Genomic DNA, 20,429 nt, shown 5'->3' with positions numbered 1-20,429 from the left:
CCAGGCAGGCCTCCGCACCCCCCCACCCCCCCGCAGGCCCTTTCTGCTTCCCTCCCCTCCCCCCGCCCACCCCATCCTGCTCCAAAGGTGGCCCCGTGCGTCTGTGGCTCCACCAATATGCCAAGTTTCAAGTCCCTTGCTGCCACTGCTGCCTCGGGGACACCCCCAGAATGGGGCACATCCCCCAGGCCTGGAGAGCCCCCGGAAGCAGCTTTCAGAGCCTCCCTTCTCCCTCTTCCACTCAGAGGGGGAAAAAAAAAGAATCAAAAGTAACTGCCCAAGGAAGTTCTGGGTGGGGCCCTCTTTTGGAGTGTTTTTAAAAATACTTTATTATGATTGGCCCACCCATCAATTTGGAAAGCTGAACTTGGCTCTGTTCCGGTCACTGATTTGGAAGCCCCGAGCCAGAGCTGAGCGACAAGCAGGTTAGTGATTAACCGATGAACCGATCTGTGAGGAGCAGCTGGGGGAGGGCAGAGGGCGAAGGGCCAGAGCATTATTCTTTTTTTTTCCACACTCTCTCATTCTCTCCTCTCCACGATTATTGACTGCCCCGGGGCCTGATCACAAACCCTGCTTGGCCAGGGAGGCAGACACCTCGTCAGCGAGGGTGGCGAGCTGCGGCGAGTCCACCATGTCGATGCTGCCGGTGGAGGACACGTTGCTGAGGTGCCGGGGGGAAGTGTCCCCCGACACCACAGGTGACTTGTACACGATCTCTGCCCCATGGTCGGTCTTGGCTTTGGCATTCTCGCGGAAGGTCAGCTTGTGGGTTTCAATCTGTAAGAGAAGAGCAGGCAGGGTAAGGAGGAGAGCTGGGTCAGGTGACGGCCCGCTGGCCTTGGGAGGGAGGGAGCCGTGGTGGCCACAATGGTTTATGGCTTCCCAACAGCTAAGCTGCAGCATCCTAATCACCTGCCAGCCAGCCCCCCAGGTCCCCTCTCCAGAAGCAGTGACCATTGTGGATTTCTTCTGTACCCTTCTAGGAATAGCCCACACATGCAAACATGTGTATGTGTGAGTAGAGAAAAAAATACATATACATGTACATATATGCATATATATGGCAACAGTATCCACATGCTTTGCACTCTGGTGTTTAGGCTTAATACCTTGCATTGTCCCTACATAGCTCCCTCACCGCTTGTTGAGGCTGTGTGCTTTCCCATCACAGCAGATGTACCAAAATGTATCTACTCCCCTGTGGGTGGATATTCAGGTTGTTTCAATCTTTTGCTCTCACAGACAATGCTGTGTATGAAAAATGTTGAATAACCTTGTACTCACATCATTTCACATATGTACCGTGTCTCCTAGAAGTGGGATTGCTAGTAGGTCAAAAGGCATGCACATTTCACGTTGATGTGCACACACCCTTTGCCAGATAGCAGATGAAAGTGTGGAAAGAGAAGCTGGAGGAGATACAGGGAGGGGGGCCCAGATCCCCAGCCATCCAGTTGTGAGCCGAACACATTCCTCCCCTTTGCCAATGACTGATGAGGACCCTGGAGGTGGCAGCTGCTGTGGGCAGCGCTGGCAGGTGTACCAGAAAGCATGATGCAATGGAGCCCTGTTCAAAGCAGTGCATTGTTTTGAAATATACTAACAGCTCATACAACTCGTTATCAAAAAAGCAAACAACTCAGTCAAAAATTAGGCAGATGATCTAAAAAGACATTTCTCTAAAGAAGACAAGGATGGCCAAAAAGCACGTGAAAAGGTGCTCAACATGGCTAATTATTAGAGAAATGCAAGTCAAAAGCCACACGAGGTATCACCTCACTCTAGTTATAATGGCCATCAACAAAAAGTCTACAAATAAGAGTTGCCATATGATCCAGCAGTCCTATGTTCACAGCAGCACTATTCACAATAGCCAAAACGTGGAAACAACCTCAATGTCCATTGACAAATGAATAAAGAAGATATGGGAACTGAATTCAGCCACAAAAAGAATGAAATATTGCCATTTGCAGCAACATGGATGCAACTAGAGAGTATCATACTAAGTGAAGTAAGTCAGAAAGAGACAAATACTATATATATCATTTGTATGTGGAATTTAAAATATGGCACAAATGAACCCATCTACAAAACAGAAACAGACTCACAGACAGAAACAGACTCACAGACACAGATCAGACTTGTGGTTACCAAGAAGGTGTGGGGGAGGGATGGATTGGGGGTTTGGGATTAGCGGGTGCAAACTAGTATATATAGAATGGATAAACAACAAGGTCCTTCTGTATGGCATAGGGAATTCTATTCAGTATCCTGTGATAAACCATAACGGAAAGGAATACAATAAAAAAAGGATGTATGTATATAACTGAGTCATTTTGCTATACAGCATAGATTGATTGGCACAAGATCATGATTTGCAATTAAAAAAAAAAAGATACAAATGAACTTCTTTCCAAAACAGAAAGAGACTCACAGACAGAAAACAAACTTATGGTTACCAAAGGGGAAGGGGATAAATCAGGAGGTTACGATCAACATATACCCTACTACATATAAAATAGATAAGCAACAAGAACCTAGCACAGGGAACTAACTATAGTCAATACTTTGCAATAACCTATAAAGGAAAAGAATCCAAAAAAGAATATATGTATGTATGTATAACTAAATCACTGTGCTCTACACATGAAACTAACATGACACTGTAAATCAACTAGACTTCAATTTAAAAATAAAGAAAAAAATATGTAGAGCATCCTTGACCTGGAGGTCTTAGCTCCAAACGATACCTGGAAAGCTCAGAAGCAGACAGTTTAGCTGCAGATGCCAAGCAGTACATAGTTATTCTCTCCTGATGAGCTTTGAAGTGGTGGACACAGTAATCCTCAAACTTTTGAGGGTCTTAGGACCTCCTTGGGGGCTTCCCAGGTGGCGCTAGTGATAAAGGGTCTGCCTGCCAGTGCAGGAGATTTGAGAGACACAGGTTCGATCCCTAGATCAGAAAGATCCCCTGGAGGAGAGCATGGGAACCCACTCCAGTATTCTTGCCTGGAAAATCCCATGGACAGAGGAGCCTGGTGGGCTACGGTCCGTAGAGTCACAAAGAGTCCGACACAACTGAAGTGACTTAGCACAAACACAAGACCTTCATGAGCATCTGATGAGACCAGGAAAATGTATACACCTGCCTGCCTGCTCTCACACACATATGACAACTTCTCCCCACAAGTTCAGAAGTCCCTGGATCCCAAGAAAAGAGCCCCTATAGTAGGGGCATTGAATGTAGAGAAAAATCAGGCTCCCATCTAAGCTATATGCTTATTTGGGGTGACTGCTTTGAAAAAAGGACTCTTCCTTATTACTGTAACTGAAAGACCATTTTGTCGTACGTTTATGTTAAAAAAAAATGTGACAGCCTCCTGGGAATGTCCCCAAACTCCCCAAGCTGAAAGGAACTCGGGTGGTGGGGTTCCTGTACTCCACTGCTTGTCAGCAGTGTTGCTCATCACAGAGGGAAATGGGACTGAACACAAGGAAACCCTCTGGGACCAGGACAATGTCTTGCAGGCAATGGGCAGGGCCCTCCCTTTCTGAGGCATCACAGAGATGAGTGAAAACAGAAGTCCAGACCTGGATTTACATCTAACTCCTGTTGTTTGATGACTACAGAGCTCCAGGCAGCCCCCTGAACCCTGCCTCACCCGGGGACGGGGATGTTTCCGTCTGTTTTGCTGAAGGAGAACCCGAGGCTGAGAGGGCTCACGGAGCTTCCCTGGGTCACGCCTCCAAGCAGAGTCAAGCCCAGAGCTTTCCCCCAGAAAGAGAAGCTTCCAGAGTCGGGTAGAGGCCTTCCTTCACCCGGAATCACCAACACCCAGCCCTACCCACTCATTCCATATATAATCAGTCAGACTCTCCAGGGTGGGACGAAGTTTCATTAAGCTCCCCAGGGCAGGGAGGCCCTGTGTTAAACAGGGTGGGGGCCAGCGATGGAAACAAGCTGGCCTTTTGCAAAAAAAAACCTTCTCACCTCCCTGGGTCTCATGTCTGATGGGAGACTCAGGCACCCTGTATGTAAAAGCGTGATGGTCAGGGAGACCTGTGGGGAGCCTGGACCCCACCCTCCCCTCAGCCTTCGCGGGACTCCATCACTGGTCATCAGGGCAGCCCCGAGGTCTCAGTGCCAACCGCTGCTTTAAGCACACACAGTCCAGCAAGTGCCACTCAGAAACCACGCAGTCAGGCTTTCACCGCAAAGGTGGAGTGTGTCTGTCGGTCCAGACCAGAGGAGGAGGCGGTGGTGGGCAGGTTGGGGGGGAGGGAGGTGACTGCATGGGGACCCCGGCTCCTGCCAAGCTTGGCCCAGCTGCCACTTCCAACTAGTGGGCCCCTTTGCACCGCACTGCTGGGTTGGCCCTTCCTTCTCCCATCCTCCTCAGTCAGCTGCTGGGAGGTACTGAACCACTTGCAGAACTTCAGGGCAGGCATGGGCAGGAAACCCCAGAGGGCATTTCGCTGAATTTATGAGGAGAAAAAGCGTCACCACATGACAGAATTCTGTGATGAGCCCAGAGGGAGGCACTGGGGTTCCCCAGCCCCCACTGCACACAGACATCCAGACCCAGGGCTTCTAGGAACCATGGGGAACACCCAGGTTCTCGGTCCAGTGCCTCCTCATGGACACCTGCAGAAGCTTTGTTGAAACCTGGATTCCAGCATCACTGTTTGGCTCTAACTGCCTAGTGACCTATTTAGAAAATTAGGTTATGTTCCCATGACTGGCTCTTGGTGACTGAGGCTGGCTTTGGCTATGGCTACTTCCTTTTGGGGGTGCTGGCCAACCACGGGGCCGAGGGCAGTAGCTCTCACCTTTAACTGCACTGAAGAGTCACCTGGGGGATTTAAAAGCTCCACTCCAGGTACCCAGATGGCTCCTGAGACAAACTAGTCAGAATCTCCAAGGTGGGGCCTGGCATCAAGGCTGTTAAAGCTCCCAAGGACGGCAAAGGGCAGCCCAGGTGGAGCCCCGCAAGTAGTTGAGAATCCACATCAAGCCAGTCAATACGAGACCCTCAGCTCTCCTGCTCTGGGACACTGGACTCTGTTACAGCCTTTGCTCCGCCCCTTTACCTTTTTATGCCCTCCGCCAGGGACGTGCGTGATATTATCCAGGGACCCAATCTTCGACTGGACTCTATCCTTGAAGTCCAGCTTCTCAGATTTTACTTCCACTTGGCCACCTCCTGGAACACAACACACACAGGGCACTGAGGCTTGAGTGAGGGCTAACCCGGTGACTGCATGCAGACGCCAACCTTGAGGAGGAGCTAAGACCAGTTTTTATTTAGAGTGTGGTTTGGAACAAGTAGGTACTTCCAAACGGCTTGAAAACAATTTGCTTCATCTTCATTTTTTTCTTTTTATCTCACTAATCGGGGTGTACATCAAATATCTACTCAGCAAACTCTTCCTCCTTAGTGCAAAGGTAAAGGACAGCTCAGTTCAGGAAAAATTATTCTAAATTCTAAATTAGTCGGCTTCCAAGGACTCGAGCCTTTCTATGCCAACATCCTGTAAGATCTCAGAATTAAACTAAAGGGCAAAATGCACCCTTCATAAGGAAGGGCCCTGACACTTTCTCCCTCCTCAGACAGTCGATGCCCTGTCCAAGTGTGGGAGACATGACCTGAGGAAGAGATGAACTACATTACTTTTTTTGGAAGGATAAAGCCACTCAACAAAATTGCTCCACAGCGTGATGGGATGGTGGCCCCACGAGAGACATAGAGACTCAACTCCCCCAAAATGTCCAAGGGAGACAGAAAATAATGACATTCTAGACTATACTTCTGACCATCTCTCTTCCTGCTGTAACGGTTCAAGCCCCAGGGAGGACCTAAGGCAGAAGCCCTGCTCTGGACTCTCAGGCGGGAGTTAGAATCTAGGTCTGGGCTCTCCAAGATGGTAGCCTGTGGCTACTTAAATTTTATTTATTTTTAAATTTTAATTTTTTTGGCTGCACCGCACGGCTTGTGGGATCTTAGTTCCCGGATCAGGGAACGAACCTGGAACCGGCAGTGAAAGCGCCAAGACCTAACCTTTGGACGGCCAGGGAATTTCCCAAATTTCATTAAATAAAATTGGTTCATTTCCTCAACTGCACCGGCCACATTTCAAATGCTCAGCAGCCGTATATGGTGAATGGCTACCACAGTGAACAGGACAGGTACAGAACGTTTTCACTGTTGCAGAAAGATCTACAGGCAGCACCAATTTCTGCATGGCATGAGATAGAGAGGGGAAGGGTGCGCACGGAGAGTTCCACAGTATCATTTCGGCAGAGACATGGCCATGACCCAGGAGTCCCATGTTGTAGCTGGAGGGTGAAATGTCCCTCCTGTTGGCTGAGGACCAAACTGGGGACCAAATCCATGGAGGCAGTCTTTGCGGGCCAGATCAGGTCCTTCCTCAGCTTCAGAGGCCCTGTGCGCAGCCAGCTTGGAGAGCCGCAGGTCAGGGTTTAGATCAGCATCTGCCCTCCCTTCTTACCTTGTCTTGGGCAGCCTGGTCCCACTCAGGAGCTACACACAGAGCCACACCTCCCACCAGTAAGCTCCACCCCCAACACTCTCCTTGATGGCCCATCCCGTCCGTCCTTCCCAGCCACTTCCGGAGAAGGCACCGCCCCATCCGGTCCCGCCCCCTGACCACCCCGCCCCGTCTTGCCTTCTACTAGGGCTACCTGGCTTATGATGGATGTTGCCTAATGAGCCACACTTGGAGGTCACCTTGCTCAGATCCACTGGTTTGTAGACTATTTGCACCTGGAGGGGAGAAAGAACGAGAGAGAATAAAACAGGATTATTTTGTTGGGATTAAAACAGTGAAAAGCAGCAGGCCCTGCTCGGACAGCATTTCCGGTCTGCCAGGAGGAACACATCCTAGTACTGATGGGAAAATGTGTTGGAATTCTGCCAACCCTGCCCTGGGACTGAAATAAATGGAGTGGCTTCGATCCCATAGGACAAGGACCCTCAGAGAAATACAGGGCTACCTCCCCACTGGGGCAGGGCCCATGCCACTGGTTTGGCAGACACACGTGAAAAGGTCATTCTCTTTCCTGACATGAAATCGATAGATCGCATTCAGTGAAGACAGAAAGAAAAAAGGGGTCCGTGTGTGCAGCATCTGAAAAATCTTGGCAAAGCAAGAGTCTGCTGGGCCTCTCAGAGCAGAGGGCGGGGTGGGGTGGTTAGGAGCACCTTCTCCCAGGAACCCCACGAACCCCAGCACCCCTACAGCAGAACAACGATGGTCAGCGAGCGGGGCCCAGAGCACTTCGGCGACCCGAGAGGAGTGAAGCGCCAAGCGGCGCTCTGGGCACACAACGTCCTGGACGGTTTGGTTCTTTACCGAAAAGAGCAAAGCAACGCGAGCAGGACGGTCAGGCGGCACAGCAGGAATCACGGGTTTAGTGTCTCAGGGAGGGTCAGCAGACACACGCGGGGAGGCCTAAGGGCCCCAGGGCTCAGAGCCGGCCTGAGGGTCCAGCATGTGGCCCAGCCACACAGCCACCCCCCGGCCGCCTGGAGGAGACACCCCACAGGGACCCAGCGTCAGCAGAGGGGGTCTCCTTGAGGAAGTCTCCACAAAGCCATGACTGTGGGGGCCCCCGATGGTTACGGGGTGACACGTCCCTTGTGTGAGGTCACCTGAGGACACAGGCCAATCACCACTGAGCCAGTGGGCTCCTGCTCCCCGCCCTGGAGTTACCTGGAGAGAGGCATGGCCTCGTGCCCAAGAATGGGTTTAACAAGCACATCAAGCAGTTTTTACTTAGGTCTAAATCATCTGGAATAATCCCAATCACGTTCATCAAAATCATGTTGGCGTTTGTCAATTACTGGCAGAGAGCTGATGGAGGCTGACAAGGGGAGGTAGCCTGTGTGCGTAGGTGTGGGGAGGGAGGCGCGGGGAGCCCGCGCCTGTGGGGGTGGGTGGGTTAATGAGGGGTTCTGAGCCTGCGCTCCAGGTGGGGTGCTGGAGATGGGGGGCGAGAGGGCTGTGGAAACTACCCCCTCTTTCCTCGCAGGAGCAAGATGAAAGCAAAGGCTGGTGTGTGCCAGGCTTCCCTCTCTTTTCAGCCTCAGTTTGGGGGGGGGGGGTGTAACCAGTTGCCAGGAGGAGGGTGGCGCTGTGTAGAAGGGAGAGCCTGGATTGGCCGGGAGGAAGGGGGGAGGTATGATGGAGGGGGAGTGAAGAGGAGGGGAGGATGGGAGCCAGGACCAGGAGGTGCTCAGGCCGTTGAGGCTGGGGAGGGAGGAAGCCAGGCTCCGGAGTAAAGCCGGGAGTCAATCAGGAGGCAGGGAGAACCTCAGGAAGGAGCAGGGCCTGCCTGCTGGGGAGTTACATCTAAGCTGAGGAGGGGCACCCTGCCAGGCCAGGGGCCCACCGCTGCACAAGCGCCTGAGGCTGACATTGCGCAGGGACTTATCACCCTCAGCCACTTTTCACCAGAAGAGCTATGACAACTCCTACTGCAGCGGTCACGAGCCAACATCCTGTGGCTCTCTGCCGGGTCCCAGGCTCGTCCACCAGCCTGCAGAGTGCTCCTGGGGAAGTCCCTTGAGGTCGTAGGCACTGCCCTCCCAGCAGCAGGCATGTACCCCCTCCCCCAAGCTTCCGCTGGAAGGAGCGGTCTGCTGACTGTGGCCACTGGACCCCACGGCTCCAGCCCCAGCAGCACAACCTCCCATCAGCCGACCAGACACGAGTTAAACCGGAAAGCACATGTCTTTCCTGCTCTGGCTGAAGCCCGCTGTTGGCAGGGAAGCCAGGAGTCAAAGCTTAAACAGCAATGTCACCCAGAGCCTGCGGTCAGGCCGGGAGCGGGTGCGGGTGGTCTTCACCTCTTCTCTTGGCAGAAGACAAGGTGGCAGTGGGACAGGAGAGCAGGGACGGGGGGGCACCGGTGGGGGGGACACTGAGCAGACACTGGTGAGGAAGCGTTAGTGAAGCACCATGCAGCAGCCTCGGGGTGAGTGCCCACCACTCCGGGGGCAACAAGGAGTCAGTGGCAGAGCCTGCCCCAGGTGCTCAGGGCAGGAGGCAGCAGCACATTGCAAGAATAAACCCTCAGGTCTGGATGTGGATGATGTATGGGTAGAGGCTGGGCACTTTCTGGACAGGGAGCACACCCCCAGGGCTTCCACTGTCATATAAACCACCCCCCTCCCCAGCGCTGCCAGCTGGGGACCAGATGCCTGCTCTCACAAGCCATCCTCCTCCCCAGGGGTGGACCTCAAAGGGGCTTGAATCTCCTGCTCCCCAGAATGTTTCAATATTTGCCTACGGCCGACCAAGAGAAGCTGGGGGAGCAAGGGGGCTGTGGAGAAGGGGGGCCGAGCCTCAGGATGCCGAATCTGCACCCAGTTTGGTCACTTAGAAGATACTGGTAGAGCTGATCAAGTGGGCAGGCGAGAATGAGGATGCCAGCCCCAAATCTCAGAGATGCATCCAGTGGGGACTCAGGGAGTCCCCAGGGACACCTGGAGGCGGCCAAATTTCAAAGGGCTCCAAGCAGGCTGCAGGCCGCCCCCTGGTGTACTTTTGTTGGGCTCTTTCGCATCTGGAGCTTCCGCCAGGGGTGAAACTGGTTTCAAACAAGAGCCAAGAGGCTTACGAATCAGCTCATCCCTCGCAGACGCAGAAGACAAACGGGAGCAGAGGCTGGCTGGCCTCTGTTTGTCCCGAGGCAGGACTGTAAAGACCTTGGTGTGGGCCAGCTGTTCCCAGTGGAGCCCCTTAAAGTGAACCTACCCAGCTGATGGAGGAGGTGGTGTCAGAGCCCAGTCTCAGGTGCCACCACCTTCAGCTCTAACTCAGATGGGCTGCGGGGCTCCCCGTGAGCAAGCACGATGATGGGGCTGGGAGGACCCTGCTTCCAGGAGTGGGTCGGAGGGCCAGTCACTCGATCTGCCCATGCAACAGGGCACCCCTCCTGGACCCGTGGGTGCGGGGAGTCTGGGCTGCGTTTCCTTGGGGACCTGGATAGACTCCGAGCCTGAGCGTGGTTTATGCTATGCAATGTCTCCCAAGTACAAACACTCATGCCACTTCTCAAACCCGGAACCACAGCTGGAAAGTGTGACGGTACTCACACTGCCGCCTCCTGGCACGTGTTTGATATTATCCTTTGAGCCACACTTGGACTGGACGTTGCTAAGATCCAGCTTCTTATTAATTATCTGCACCTTTGACAGCCAGAAAAAAGGATGAGTGACACACCACACCCAGACGCGACTGCCCCGCACAAACACACTCGCCGCTTGGCTGCAGGCCGGGGGAGAGGAGGGCAGGCTGATTCACATCTCCCCAGGGAGCATTCCAGAACTGTGAGTGGTTGGAGATGGACCCCACCTTACAGCCCTGGGCTTACAAAACACAGCCATCAGAAGCGGCTCTTCCCTTCCCGGGAGGACTGCAGTAGGGAGGCCTCCCCCGTCAGAGACCACCTCAGAGGTGGGGGGCCACCTAGTTGGGATGGAGCCAAATGTGCTCACATTATTAAATGAATGAATAAAAGGTCCCCACTGTGGCCTCATTCATATACCTACCAGACACATCTGAACATTCACCGAGACCTTTACCTGGCTGTTCTCAAGTCTGTTAGGCATTGAAATCACCTGCAGGTATATTGTTAAAATCCCAGATCCCACTTCTGACCTTAGAATCTCGGGCTTCTGAAAAGCTCCCCTGGTGTTTCGTTCTGGTTCAAGAATCCCGGACTTCATGGGGAGGACACGGGTAGATTTACAGAGAAGGTAAATCCAGAGCCCTTCAGGGAAGGCCTGTGTCTCTTGGAAGGCAGGGTGAGTGCCTGCCCTTCCATCCATCAGCTGGTCCTCATCCATGAACCCCCAGGCGCTCAGAGGGAACAGCGCTCCCAGGCAACCTTCCCTAAGTTTTCCCGAGCAGGTGTGGGGATGGTAGAGACCACACTGTATTTCTGCGAGGCTTCTTTTTTTCCAGGCACCGTGGGAAAAAGTGTGAGGCTATTAACATTGGGCGGGGGGGATGATTTTTATCCAATTCGTCTGTGTATGAAATACACAGAGGAGAGGAGCTGAAGAACTCCACTATTTGTCTGCGAGAGCGGCGATCCATCATCACCAGGTGTCCCTCATCAGGAGGCTCACTATTTGCAAACAGCAGGCCTTAGTTTTTATCAATCACAGGTATGAACAACTGCCAACTGAAGTTCCCAATGAAGTACCAGCACACCCTCTAAAATTCTGGAAATGGCAGCAAGACCTCAGTTGCTGCCAGGAGGCCCACTAACCCTGAGGCCAGGGGATGGTCAGAGCCTGGGCCTGACCCATCTCGGGAGAAGGGTCCCAAATCTGACCCCAGAGCCGGCCATCAGGGGTCCACAGGTCCTCAGCCAATGGAGGAAATAAGGACGTGATAACAAAAGTTATCCATCCTACCTTCTGATCTTAAAATGGCCTTTTCCTCCAATAAGATAAATAAAATAAAATGGCTTTCCCTTTATTAAATTGTTAATTATTAAATTACATTGGTAATAGATAATATTTATTTTTAGATATCATTAACCTGGCAAACTAAAGTAATTTAGGCTCCCTGTTTTCCTTAATTTCATTGATCTGGATTGAAAAACCTGGGAAATACATATCTAACCCACATCTTTGTTTTCTTTTATGTCCTTTTAAAGTAAAAAGCTGTGTATTTTTTTCATTAAGTAACATTTTTGAAAAACAGAGGTTCAAGAAAAAGTTTTCTTGCTACTCTAACACAGTCACTACTACATTTTCTTATACTCTTGAACTCTCATATATAAAAATGAAACTACCATTGTAGACATACCAATGTATGAATACTATTTTATATCTTGCTTTACCAAGTATTTGCCGTGTTCTACAGTCATCAGAAGCATTAATTTAAAAAATGTCCCATTCCATTTTGTGTTATCTGTGCTGTCAGATATTTATATTGATTTCATTTTTAATAATACAAACTGTGGACATCGTTCTGCAAGTTTTTCCCATTCTGTGGATTATTTTCAGACACAAAGTCCCAGAAATACAATTTCTGGGCCAAAGTTGTAAATACTCTAAAAACCCTCCACACAATCCTCCAAATGGCTTTTTAAAGAGTCGGATTAATTTCTCCTGTGAGCACTGTTGAGAAAGTTTCACTATATTGACACCAGCATTGTGCAATTAAAAGAAATTGTTTTTCTTATTTTCTTGATTAAAATAAATAGATTTGTATTGCTGGCTTATTCTGCATTTCTTTGATTATTATTAAAATTGTTCCTTTGTCCTTTTTCCTTTTTTTGTTAGTAGTTGTATTTGTTGTATTTATATTTCTAGCATACAAATGCTGACATTTTAATATACTTCCCTTGTAACATTTCTTCCTCTGTAACTTCTCTGTTGTTTTTTTGGGTCGTGTCACGGGGCACCTGGGATCTTAGGTCTCCAACCAGGGATCAAGCCTGGGCCCCCTGCATTGGATGCGTAGAGTCGTAACCACTGAACCACCAGGGAAGTCCAACTTATCTGGTTTTTAAGTGTAAAAATCATCCCTCATTTAGAGGCTGCATAAATACCTAATTCCATGTCACCCTTTTAACCTGTCACCTTACTGATGAAGAGGCCATTTAAAACCCAGAGAAGTTCAGTGACTTTCTCAAATCAGCAACAGAATCCACACAGGAATCGAGATCTGGGTGTTTCTGCGGCCATGGACACCTATGTAACAACAACAGTTCGCCTGAGTTGTCCTCAAGCCTGTTGTCGCATAAACTAAATAGAAACAAGACTCTCTCTAGGTGAACGGTGATGTCTCTCCTCCCAGCAAGGAGACAGTAGGCGGCACCTCAGCCCAGGTTGCAGCTGAGACGAGGCGGTAGAACAGATTTTCTCACCTGCTTCATAGGGAGTTGCTGTCACTGTCTGCATAATGTCTTTGAATCGTTTTGTCCCACCCTCAAATTTCAAGGAGTCCCACATGCACTCCTGCTTTGGGGATCATTTTTTATTCATAACTTTCCACCGAATAAGTTCCAGAAGCAGACTTGCCTACTTTCACAAGAGAACTGGAGCAGTTTAGAATTAGAAAGCACATACATACACAGACAAAATAAGAAAATAAGAAAATTGAAAAGACAGTTAAGAGAAGGGGAGGTCATCAGGACTGAGAGTTATAAGACTGATCGTTACATTCAGCTCTGTGGAGAAGGAAATGGCAACTCACTCCAGTATTCTTGCCTAGGAAATTCCATGGACAGAGGAGCCTGGTAGGCTACAATACATGGGGTCACAAAAGAGTCAGACACGACTTAGCGACTAAACAACATTTAGCTCTGAGCTTCCAGGAAGTCAAAGCAAAAAGGGAAACATGATGGGTTACATAACTCTCTAATCTGACGAAGAACACTGACCAGTTTTTCAAGAAGGATAGCCTTGTTTTCTGTACTAATCCATTCAAGAAAGTCATCAAATGACTCGAAGAGACATGAGGCAATACCACAACATGCAACAGACACACAGAAATGTTTTCTCCAGGCTTCTTCTTGTTCCCACAAAAAAGGCAACAAACTTTTGTGGGATTTGGCAAGAGACATAAGGATACTTAGTAAGCAGACCTGAATTACTGTTAGTCCTCAAATTAAGTCAACACCCTTTACAGAATGGTAGATTTACAGAAAGGAAAAATAAAAAGGGCAATGGTTGGCATTATGAAATTGGAATCCTGAAACTTAATTTCTCAACTAGAGTAAATGTGTGACATTGAGCCTCAGCTCCGGGCGGACACTGCAAATAGCCAAAGGGAAAAGCAATGTTTTGGAAGCTTCAGATTTTGATCCAGGAGACCACCAGGCAAGGGACAAATTCCTGTGGTCAGGGTTTGACCCTGGAGGAGAGGTTGGGGTGGCATGAGGCTGGGAGCAGGTCCATTTCGGTTTAATCCATTTCCTGGAGAACCCGAAATGGTTCCAAACCCACAGCAGATCTTGTTCTGGTTCTGTTTGGGCTCAGATTTCTCGAGGTGCTCCAGATGGCCCAGCCCTCCCTCCACCCTCAGCAGCTCCCAGGCTGGCCAAGTGTCCTTGGGCCGCCCCTGGAGAGGCCTGTCTCCTACACTGTCTTGTGCTGAGCCCGGCTTGGCCTCACTAGGGTCAACAGGCCCAATGCTGAGGACTGGGGGCTGGGATGTTCTGGAGGGAATCTAACCTGGGGTGAGCACTGGACACCCACAGCAAGCCTTCTCTTCAAGTCCAAAATGGTCAGCTTGAGAACTGACACTAGAGATCAAATATTAGGGGAGTCGATTCCATAGACAAACGAGCTTGGCGGGCTACAGTCCAGAGGGTTGCAAAGAGTGGGACACGACTTAGCACACAGAGCACCTCTTTACAACTGTTTATACTGTTCCTTTAAACAGTGACTGATCCAAGAATCTTTAAAATGATGGAATTTACACAAGATTTTTTTTTTCATAAACACAGATGCTGTGTACGGGAAGAGATGTCCAGAGGGTCTCCGAGTTACAAGGCTGTCCCCCAGGAGGGGCCCCGCCTGGCTCTGCACAGCCCAACACCTCAGGTCAAGTTCAGTTGAGTCTCCGGCCCTGATCCAGGACAAGCAAACTATCCTAGGTACAGACTGACTTTATTTACTCCGCATAGATGTTCTACACTTGTACTTTTAAAAACCAGACTTGAAACTTTGTCAACAAATGTAACAAATTTTTAAAACACTTCAGGGCTCCGGAGCCAGACACTTACAGCGTGCTATTGCCATCTTGTGGCCATCTGGAATATCGCAGCCCAAGCCTTTCCAAGCCCCGCAGCTCGGGTGGGTTTCAGTCCTGCCCGGGGGGACCTTTGCATCCCAGCTCCTGGCCTGCACATTCTCAGAGGAAGTGACTTTAGCTCCATCCGCTCAAAGCCAACCAGATCACGTCCCACTCTCTGGTCATGACTCTGCATGTCCCTTTTCACCTTGGAAACCACAAAGATCCCCCCCAGTTCACCTTACCTGGCCGCCTCAGCCCCGATGGACTCCTCTCTCATTCTGGGAGGTACCTGGGACCTCTGCTGTCCACTGACCCCACAGGGAGGCTGTTGAGGTTGGTGCTGCTTTAACCTCGGCTGGGCCCACACTCACCCTCTTATTCAACACCCTCTACACGACTGACTGTGGAGCCTGAGGCTCTGCGGAGGGTGCCCTCCACTCTCCCTTTGTCTTCTCTACCCTGTGCTGTCCTATCTGCACACAAGAGACCCAGCAGGGACCTCCTCCTATCAGCTGTTAACTCTCCAAAGCTCACATGTAAACAAACAAAGCTCCACCCTAACCCACACCGCTCTGCCACCCCAGCTGGTGCCAGTTTGAGCTTTATTTTGCTTTCCTTCTCAGTATCTCCAGGTGCAGTTTCCCACGAGTCTTTCTCGGTCTGCGTCCCCAGCAGTATATGTGTGTGGGGGGTGGGGGCATGGGCACGGGAACTGTCCTTTTAAAGACTTGATGATGGTCCCAAACAAGGATCTGTCTTGTCTTCTCTGCTTTGTTGGTGACAATTGTGTGCAACACTCCACAACACAGGTGACCCTCAGTGTGTGGAACCCTCAGTGGTGCAGGCTGCTCCCTCCTGCATTAGCTTCCCTGGCCAACCTCTCCTTTTGCCTCTGCTTAATCAGCTCAGTGTCTCTCTCTCCTGCCTGGGCCTGGCGCTCAAAGGTACCCCAGAAATGCTGCATGAATGAATAAAGGAAAGAAGGAAGGAATCAGTTTTTGATAGTATTGTATGCTCCATTTTCTAAATTTATTTCTGTCTTCTCTTTGTGTATTATTTCTTTGCTTGTATTCTTTTTCCCCACCAATAAGAACATAATTTATATGCTGCAGTCAATTTTTTAAAAAAGTAAAGCATTTAAAATGATGAATTCCTTCTAAGTATAATTTGGGGGCATTGTCACATAATTTATGGCATTTGTAACAAAGACGCTTGGAAAAGGCATTTTCATTTCTAAGCTGAATGAGCAGTGACAAAGGAAAATTTGATTTTTGAGTATTTGTGGTTATGTTAACAATATGCATACAATGAAGTTCGTGTATCACACTGAGGTTAAAAATGAGAAGCAATTTCTGCTTCTCTATAGGTATTTTTCTTTCTGGACTAAATAGATTATTGACACATCTAAACTCTTAACAGTTAAACCCTTTCCCTACAGTTTGATTCCTCATATTTATTTTTCCTTTTCAATTATATGAACTAGGTCCTTTTATTGTTTTTGTTTTACTAATAAAAACATAGATATTTTACTAATATCTACTGTGACACTTCCAGTCACAACTGTATTTCTATCCAGTTTTTTTTTTTAATTCTTTTTGATTACACTGAATGGCATTTGAGATCTTAGTTCCCAGACCAGTGGAAGCACAAAGTCTTAACACCGGACCACCAGGGAAGTCCCTCCATTTTTTTTTTTCTAATTAGAAATGGTTTCACTATAAAAAATTTAGGAAGAAAGGGAAAAATAGAGAAAAAGAATCAGTCACAATTTCCCTGAGCCACTATTAGCGTTTTGTCATATTTGTCTTCTATACATGGCTTTTGTACAGGTGGTAGATATAACTTACAAAATTTATACAATTTTATTTTTAACTTATTTATGTTTTTTATAATTGTAAAAATTATTTTCAAAGATAATTATTAATGACTGCAAATATTTTATAGTATGGCATCACTATTATTTCTAACTTAGACTTATGAGTTGTTTTGTTTTGCAATTATTAATAAAGCACAATGTGCATTTTTGTGCATGAAACTTTTTCTGAATTTAGAGACTTCTTTCCTTGATTTTGAGTATACAGCATTTACTGTACATCAAGTGTGAAGCCAGAGGGACACAAAGATCTCAAGGTGACCTTCAATCTAGTCCAGAGGAAGGGAACATGAGATCCTTCAACAGACCATTGATTTAGCAGAATTAAACTGTGAAAACTATGAATAATCCTTTATTATATCCAAAAGGACTGCAGAGATTCACACCCTCATCAGGATAGAAGGATGTCAATTTTGTATCGCTTACACCTGCAGTGGGTCCTTTTTGTTTTCGTTTTTTCAGGTGTTTTAAACGCTGGTTCTTCGTGTCTGAACTCCCCCCTCCACGATCCCCCTAACAGGACTGGGAAAAACTCTTGGGGAGGGGGTGCAGGACCTAGGGCCTGACCTGAGTTGTCTCAGGAGCCAGGTGCTTGGAATCTGAAAATAGGGGCAGGGGCAGGACCAGAAGAGGAAAAAAAATCAGTCCCAGATCCAGGGCTCGTGAGAGGCTCTAGCAGTCAAGGTTGAGACCAGAGGTCAGTAGGTAAGAATTCAGGGACATGGGGTTTCAGCCTGGACTGCTGAACTCCTGGGAACCCCTGGGGTGGCCCCCTCAAGATTCTCAAGGTTCAGGGTAAGACCATGGCACTAGGATTTTTTAAAAACACAAGTTCTGTTTCCTTTTTAATTTTATTTTAGGTTGCACTGGGTCTTTGTTGCTGCGAACAGGGCTGGGGGGGGCTATTCTTCCCTGTGGTGCACAGGCTCTGGGCACACGGGCTTAGCTGCTCCCTAGTATGTGAGATCTTCCCAGACCAGGGATCAGTACCCATGTCCCCTGCTTTGGCAGGTAGACTCTTATCCACTGTAACACCAGGGTAGTCTAGGCATTAGGATTTTTAAAAGAATCCTTCCCCTTCCCTACCCCAGGTGATTCTCCTTTGCAGTCACAGGAGAACTGCTGCTCCTTCCTCCCCTTCCCACTTCTGGTGGATCCAGCTGGTTAGGTTAAAGTGGCCAAGTGATTATTTGTATTTTTCTTTCAAAGTAATTTTGTTTTGGACTCCTCATGTTCACTGTAGCAAATCATGAAATCAGAGAAGAGTACGAAGCAGAAAACGGACGTTTTACATTTTTTTTCCAACCAACAAGTTAGACTGGTGTGCGGTTTTCAGTCTCTGCAGGTTTACAAACCTGTCCTGCTCCTCCTTCTTCAGCATGTCACCTACTCAGAAAGTTGGGTTATTCTTCAGACTCTTGAAGTGTTGTCCCTTTTACTATATATGCTGGGCCAAATGAGAGGCCACAGGGACCCAGAGATCTCACAAGGACCTCCAGGGACCTTCAGTCCAGTCATTTTTCTCTTTTTAATTTTGGCTGATCTCGGTCTTCGCTGTGGCACGCAGGCCTCTTCTGTTGCCATGTGTGGGCTGCTTGTGTTACAGGGCACAGGCTCTAGGGTGCACTGGCTCAGTAGTTGAGGCACACAGGCTTAGCTGCCCCGAAACATGTGGGATCTAAGTCCCCGGACCAGGGATCCTCTGCATTCGAAAGTGAAGTTGCTCAGTCATGTTTGACTCTTTGCGAGTCCATGGAGTGTAGCCCGCAAGGCTCCTCTGTCCACGGAATTTTCCAGGCAAGGATACTGGAGTGGGTTGTCATTTCCTTCTCCAGGGGATCTTCCTGACCCAGGGATCGAACCTGGGTCTCCCACACTGCAGGCAGACTCTTTACCATCTGAGCCACCAGGGAAGCCTTTGGAAGGTGGATTCTTAACCACTGGACCACCGGTGAAGTCCCCATTCGAGTCACCTCAAGAGGCCTTCTGCATGGATCCCAGGGACCTTTTTTCCCTTTTCTTTTCTTTTTTTTTTTTAATTTATCTACTTTGTTTTTGTTTTCCCCAGAGATTAATGTGTTGATCTTTGTTGTTATGGCTCAGGTTTTCTTTGTTTCACACAGTTTTCTAAGTTTTGCATGGAATTTACAAGGATGCTATTACTCCCCTCTTGGCCACTTCCCCACATCTCCTTCCCCAATAAACCCCGAGAAAAGTCACCTTTCTCCTTTAACCATCAAGTCTGTAGCTGTGGACACACATCTGCGCCCACGTGGTACAGCCATAACCTGGGGGCAACCTCTCGCTTTCCATCCTAAGCATCGAGTCACTGGCCCTCAGGCCACTGGACTCCTCTCCCCAAGCCACTGGGCCTGGGCAGCTCAGGTGCGAGGGGTGGGGTCCTCCCTGCTCAGCCCTGTCACTGCGGCTCTCAGTAGGGTTTCGAGAACAGGGCCAAATGGTGCCCAAACCCTCCCAGCCGACCTGGGGTGAACTCAGGGCTGACGGGGTGCAGCCTGGGCTGGGGGGAGCCGGTGTGTGACAGAGCCCCGCAGGCTGGGAGACGCTGCCCGTCACAAGTTTCCTCTCGCCGTGAGCCTGCTGGTCATAGCCCCACAGTCTTCTCAGTGATTTTGTTTTTCAGCTTTCAAAACAGAGGCGAACACTCTGTGCCATGAAAACAGGACACACGCGGGACAGCCACAGCGCTGGGGGAGGGGTGCGAATGCCAGTGGGAAACATCCCATCACCTTGGAAACCCTCTCCCTGGGGGTCCCTCTGCCCCCCTCCCCCGAAGCCTCACCAGGGGGTCAGCTTCAAGCCAGCTGCAACAGAGTCCCCTCCATAAGGAGACAGGCATTGTGTCTTTAAGTAGCACAGCAAACACTGCAGGGGGCTCAACACTGCTCAGGCCCAGCCCTGTGGCCCAAAGACCCCAAGAGGCACCCAGACCTCCCTGCTGGGCAGGACCCTTTGGGCCCCAAGGATGGGAAAGGCCAGCAGGAGGTCCTGAAGCTCCACGGGGAGCAAAGGGTAGCGTTTCAGGCAAAGGCCACTGACTTGGACCAAAGGTCTATGAGACCCCTCCCTCCACGGTGACCCAGGCCCCAGGCAAGCGCGATTAATAAAATCGAGTGCAGAGGCCGGGCTCGCGGGTGGGGGTGGGGGAGTGCTCTGGACGGAAGGGAAATGTTGACCCTTGCCCACCAGGAGGCGCTCTGCTCCCAAAACAGTCCAGCTGGGAAGGCCCAACACAAGAGGTGGTGGGGTGTCCTTGTCCTCTGCTCCCCACCGCACCCTCTTCTCTCTGCTCCATCCCCCTCCCCCGGTGCTTGGGGGCGGGGAGCGCTGTCATGGTCTGAACTGTGTTCCCCAAATCCACAGGCTGCAGTCCTAACTCCCAGTACCTCCCAACGGGACTGTGTTTGGAATAGGGTCTCTAAAGAGGTCATTAAGTTAAAATGAGCTCACTGGGGTGGGCCCTAAGCCAATAGAACTTGTGTCCTTACAGGAGGTGGGACTGGGACATAGTGACATCCAGAGAGGGACCAGCGAGGACATGAGGGGAAAGCAGCACCTGCAGGCACATGAGACAGGCCTCAGAGGAAACCAACACCTTGACCTTGGACTTCTGGGCGCTAGGAGGAATTACATCTCTGTTGTATAAGCCACCCAGTCCGTGTTAGTTTTTTTTTTTTTTTTGGTGGGACCCAAAGTTCCCACGACCAGGGATCAAACCCATGCCCTCTGCAGCAGAAATGTGAGG

General features: G+C 49.7%; 1 protein-coding gene and 1 long non-coding RNA gene across 28 annotated transcripts in view; one reads left to right on the top strand and one right to left on the bottom strand.

The window, feature by feature from the left end:
- Positions 1-303: 303 nt before the first annotated feature.
- Positions 304-20,429, bottom strand: part of MAPT (microtubule associated protein tau) — a 117,784-nt gene continuing 97,658 nt past the window's right edge. For 19 of the 27 annotated variants that reach the window (XM_081576479.1, XM_081576481.1, XM_081576466.1 and 16 more), the window contains 4 exons: positions 10,125-10,217; positions 6,707-6,788; positions 5,095-5,207; positions 304-780 (listed from right to left, as the gene is read on the bottom strand). In XM_081576479.1, the coding sequence (XP_081432605.1) occupies positions 565-780; positions 5,095-5,207; positions 6,707-6,788; positions 10,125-10,217 (504 nt within the window). In that variant the 3' untranslated portion in view covers positions 304-564. The remainder of the gene's footprint in view (positions 781-5,094; positions 5,208-6,706; positions 6,789-10,124; positions 10,218-20,429) is intronic. The other 8 variants (XM_081576491.1, XM_081576469.1, XM_081576474.1 and 5 more) reach the window with 1 other exon arrangement.
- LOC145541085 (uncharacterized) lies at positions 7,702-15,784 on the top strand. The gene is made up of 3 exons (XR_014078768.1): positions 7,702-7,901; positions 14,501-14,650; positions 14,758-15,784. It is a non-coding gene; the product is annotated as an uncharacterized LOC145541085 (long non-coding RNA).

This window comes from Giraffa tippelskirchi, chromosome 3, assembly GCF_054371585.1.
Source record: "Giraffa tippelskirchi isolate mGirTip1 chromosome 3, T2T-mGirTip1v1.2.pri, whole genome shotgun sequence".
NCBI lineage: Eukaryota > Metazoa > Chordata > Mammalia > Artiodactyla > Giraffidae > Giraffa > Giraffa tippelskirchi.
This window is presented reverse-complemented; position numbering and strand designations above follow the sequence as displayed.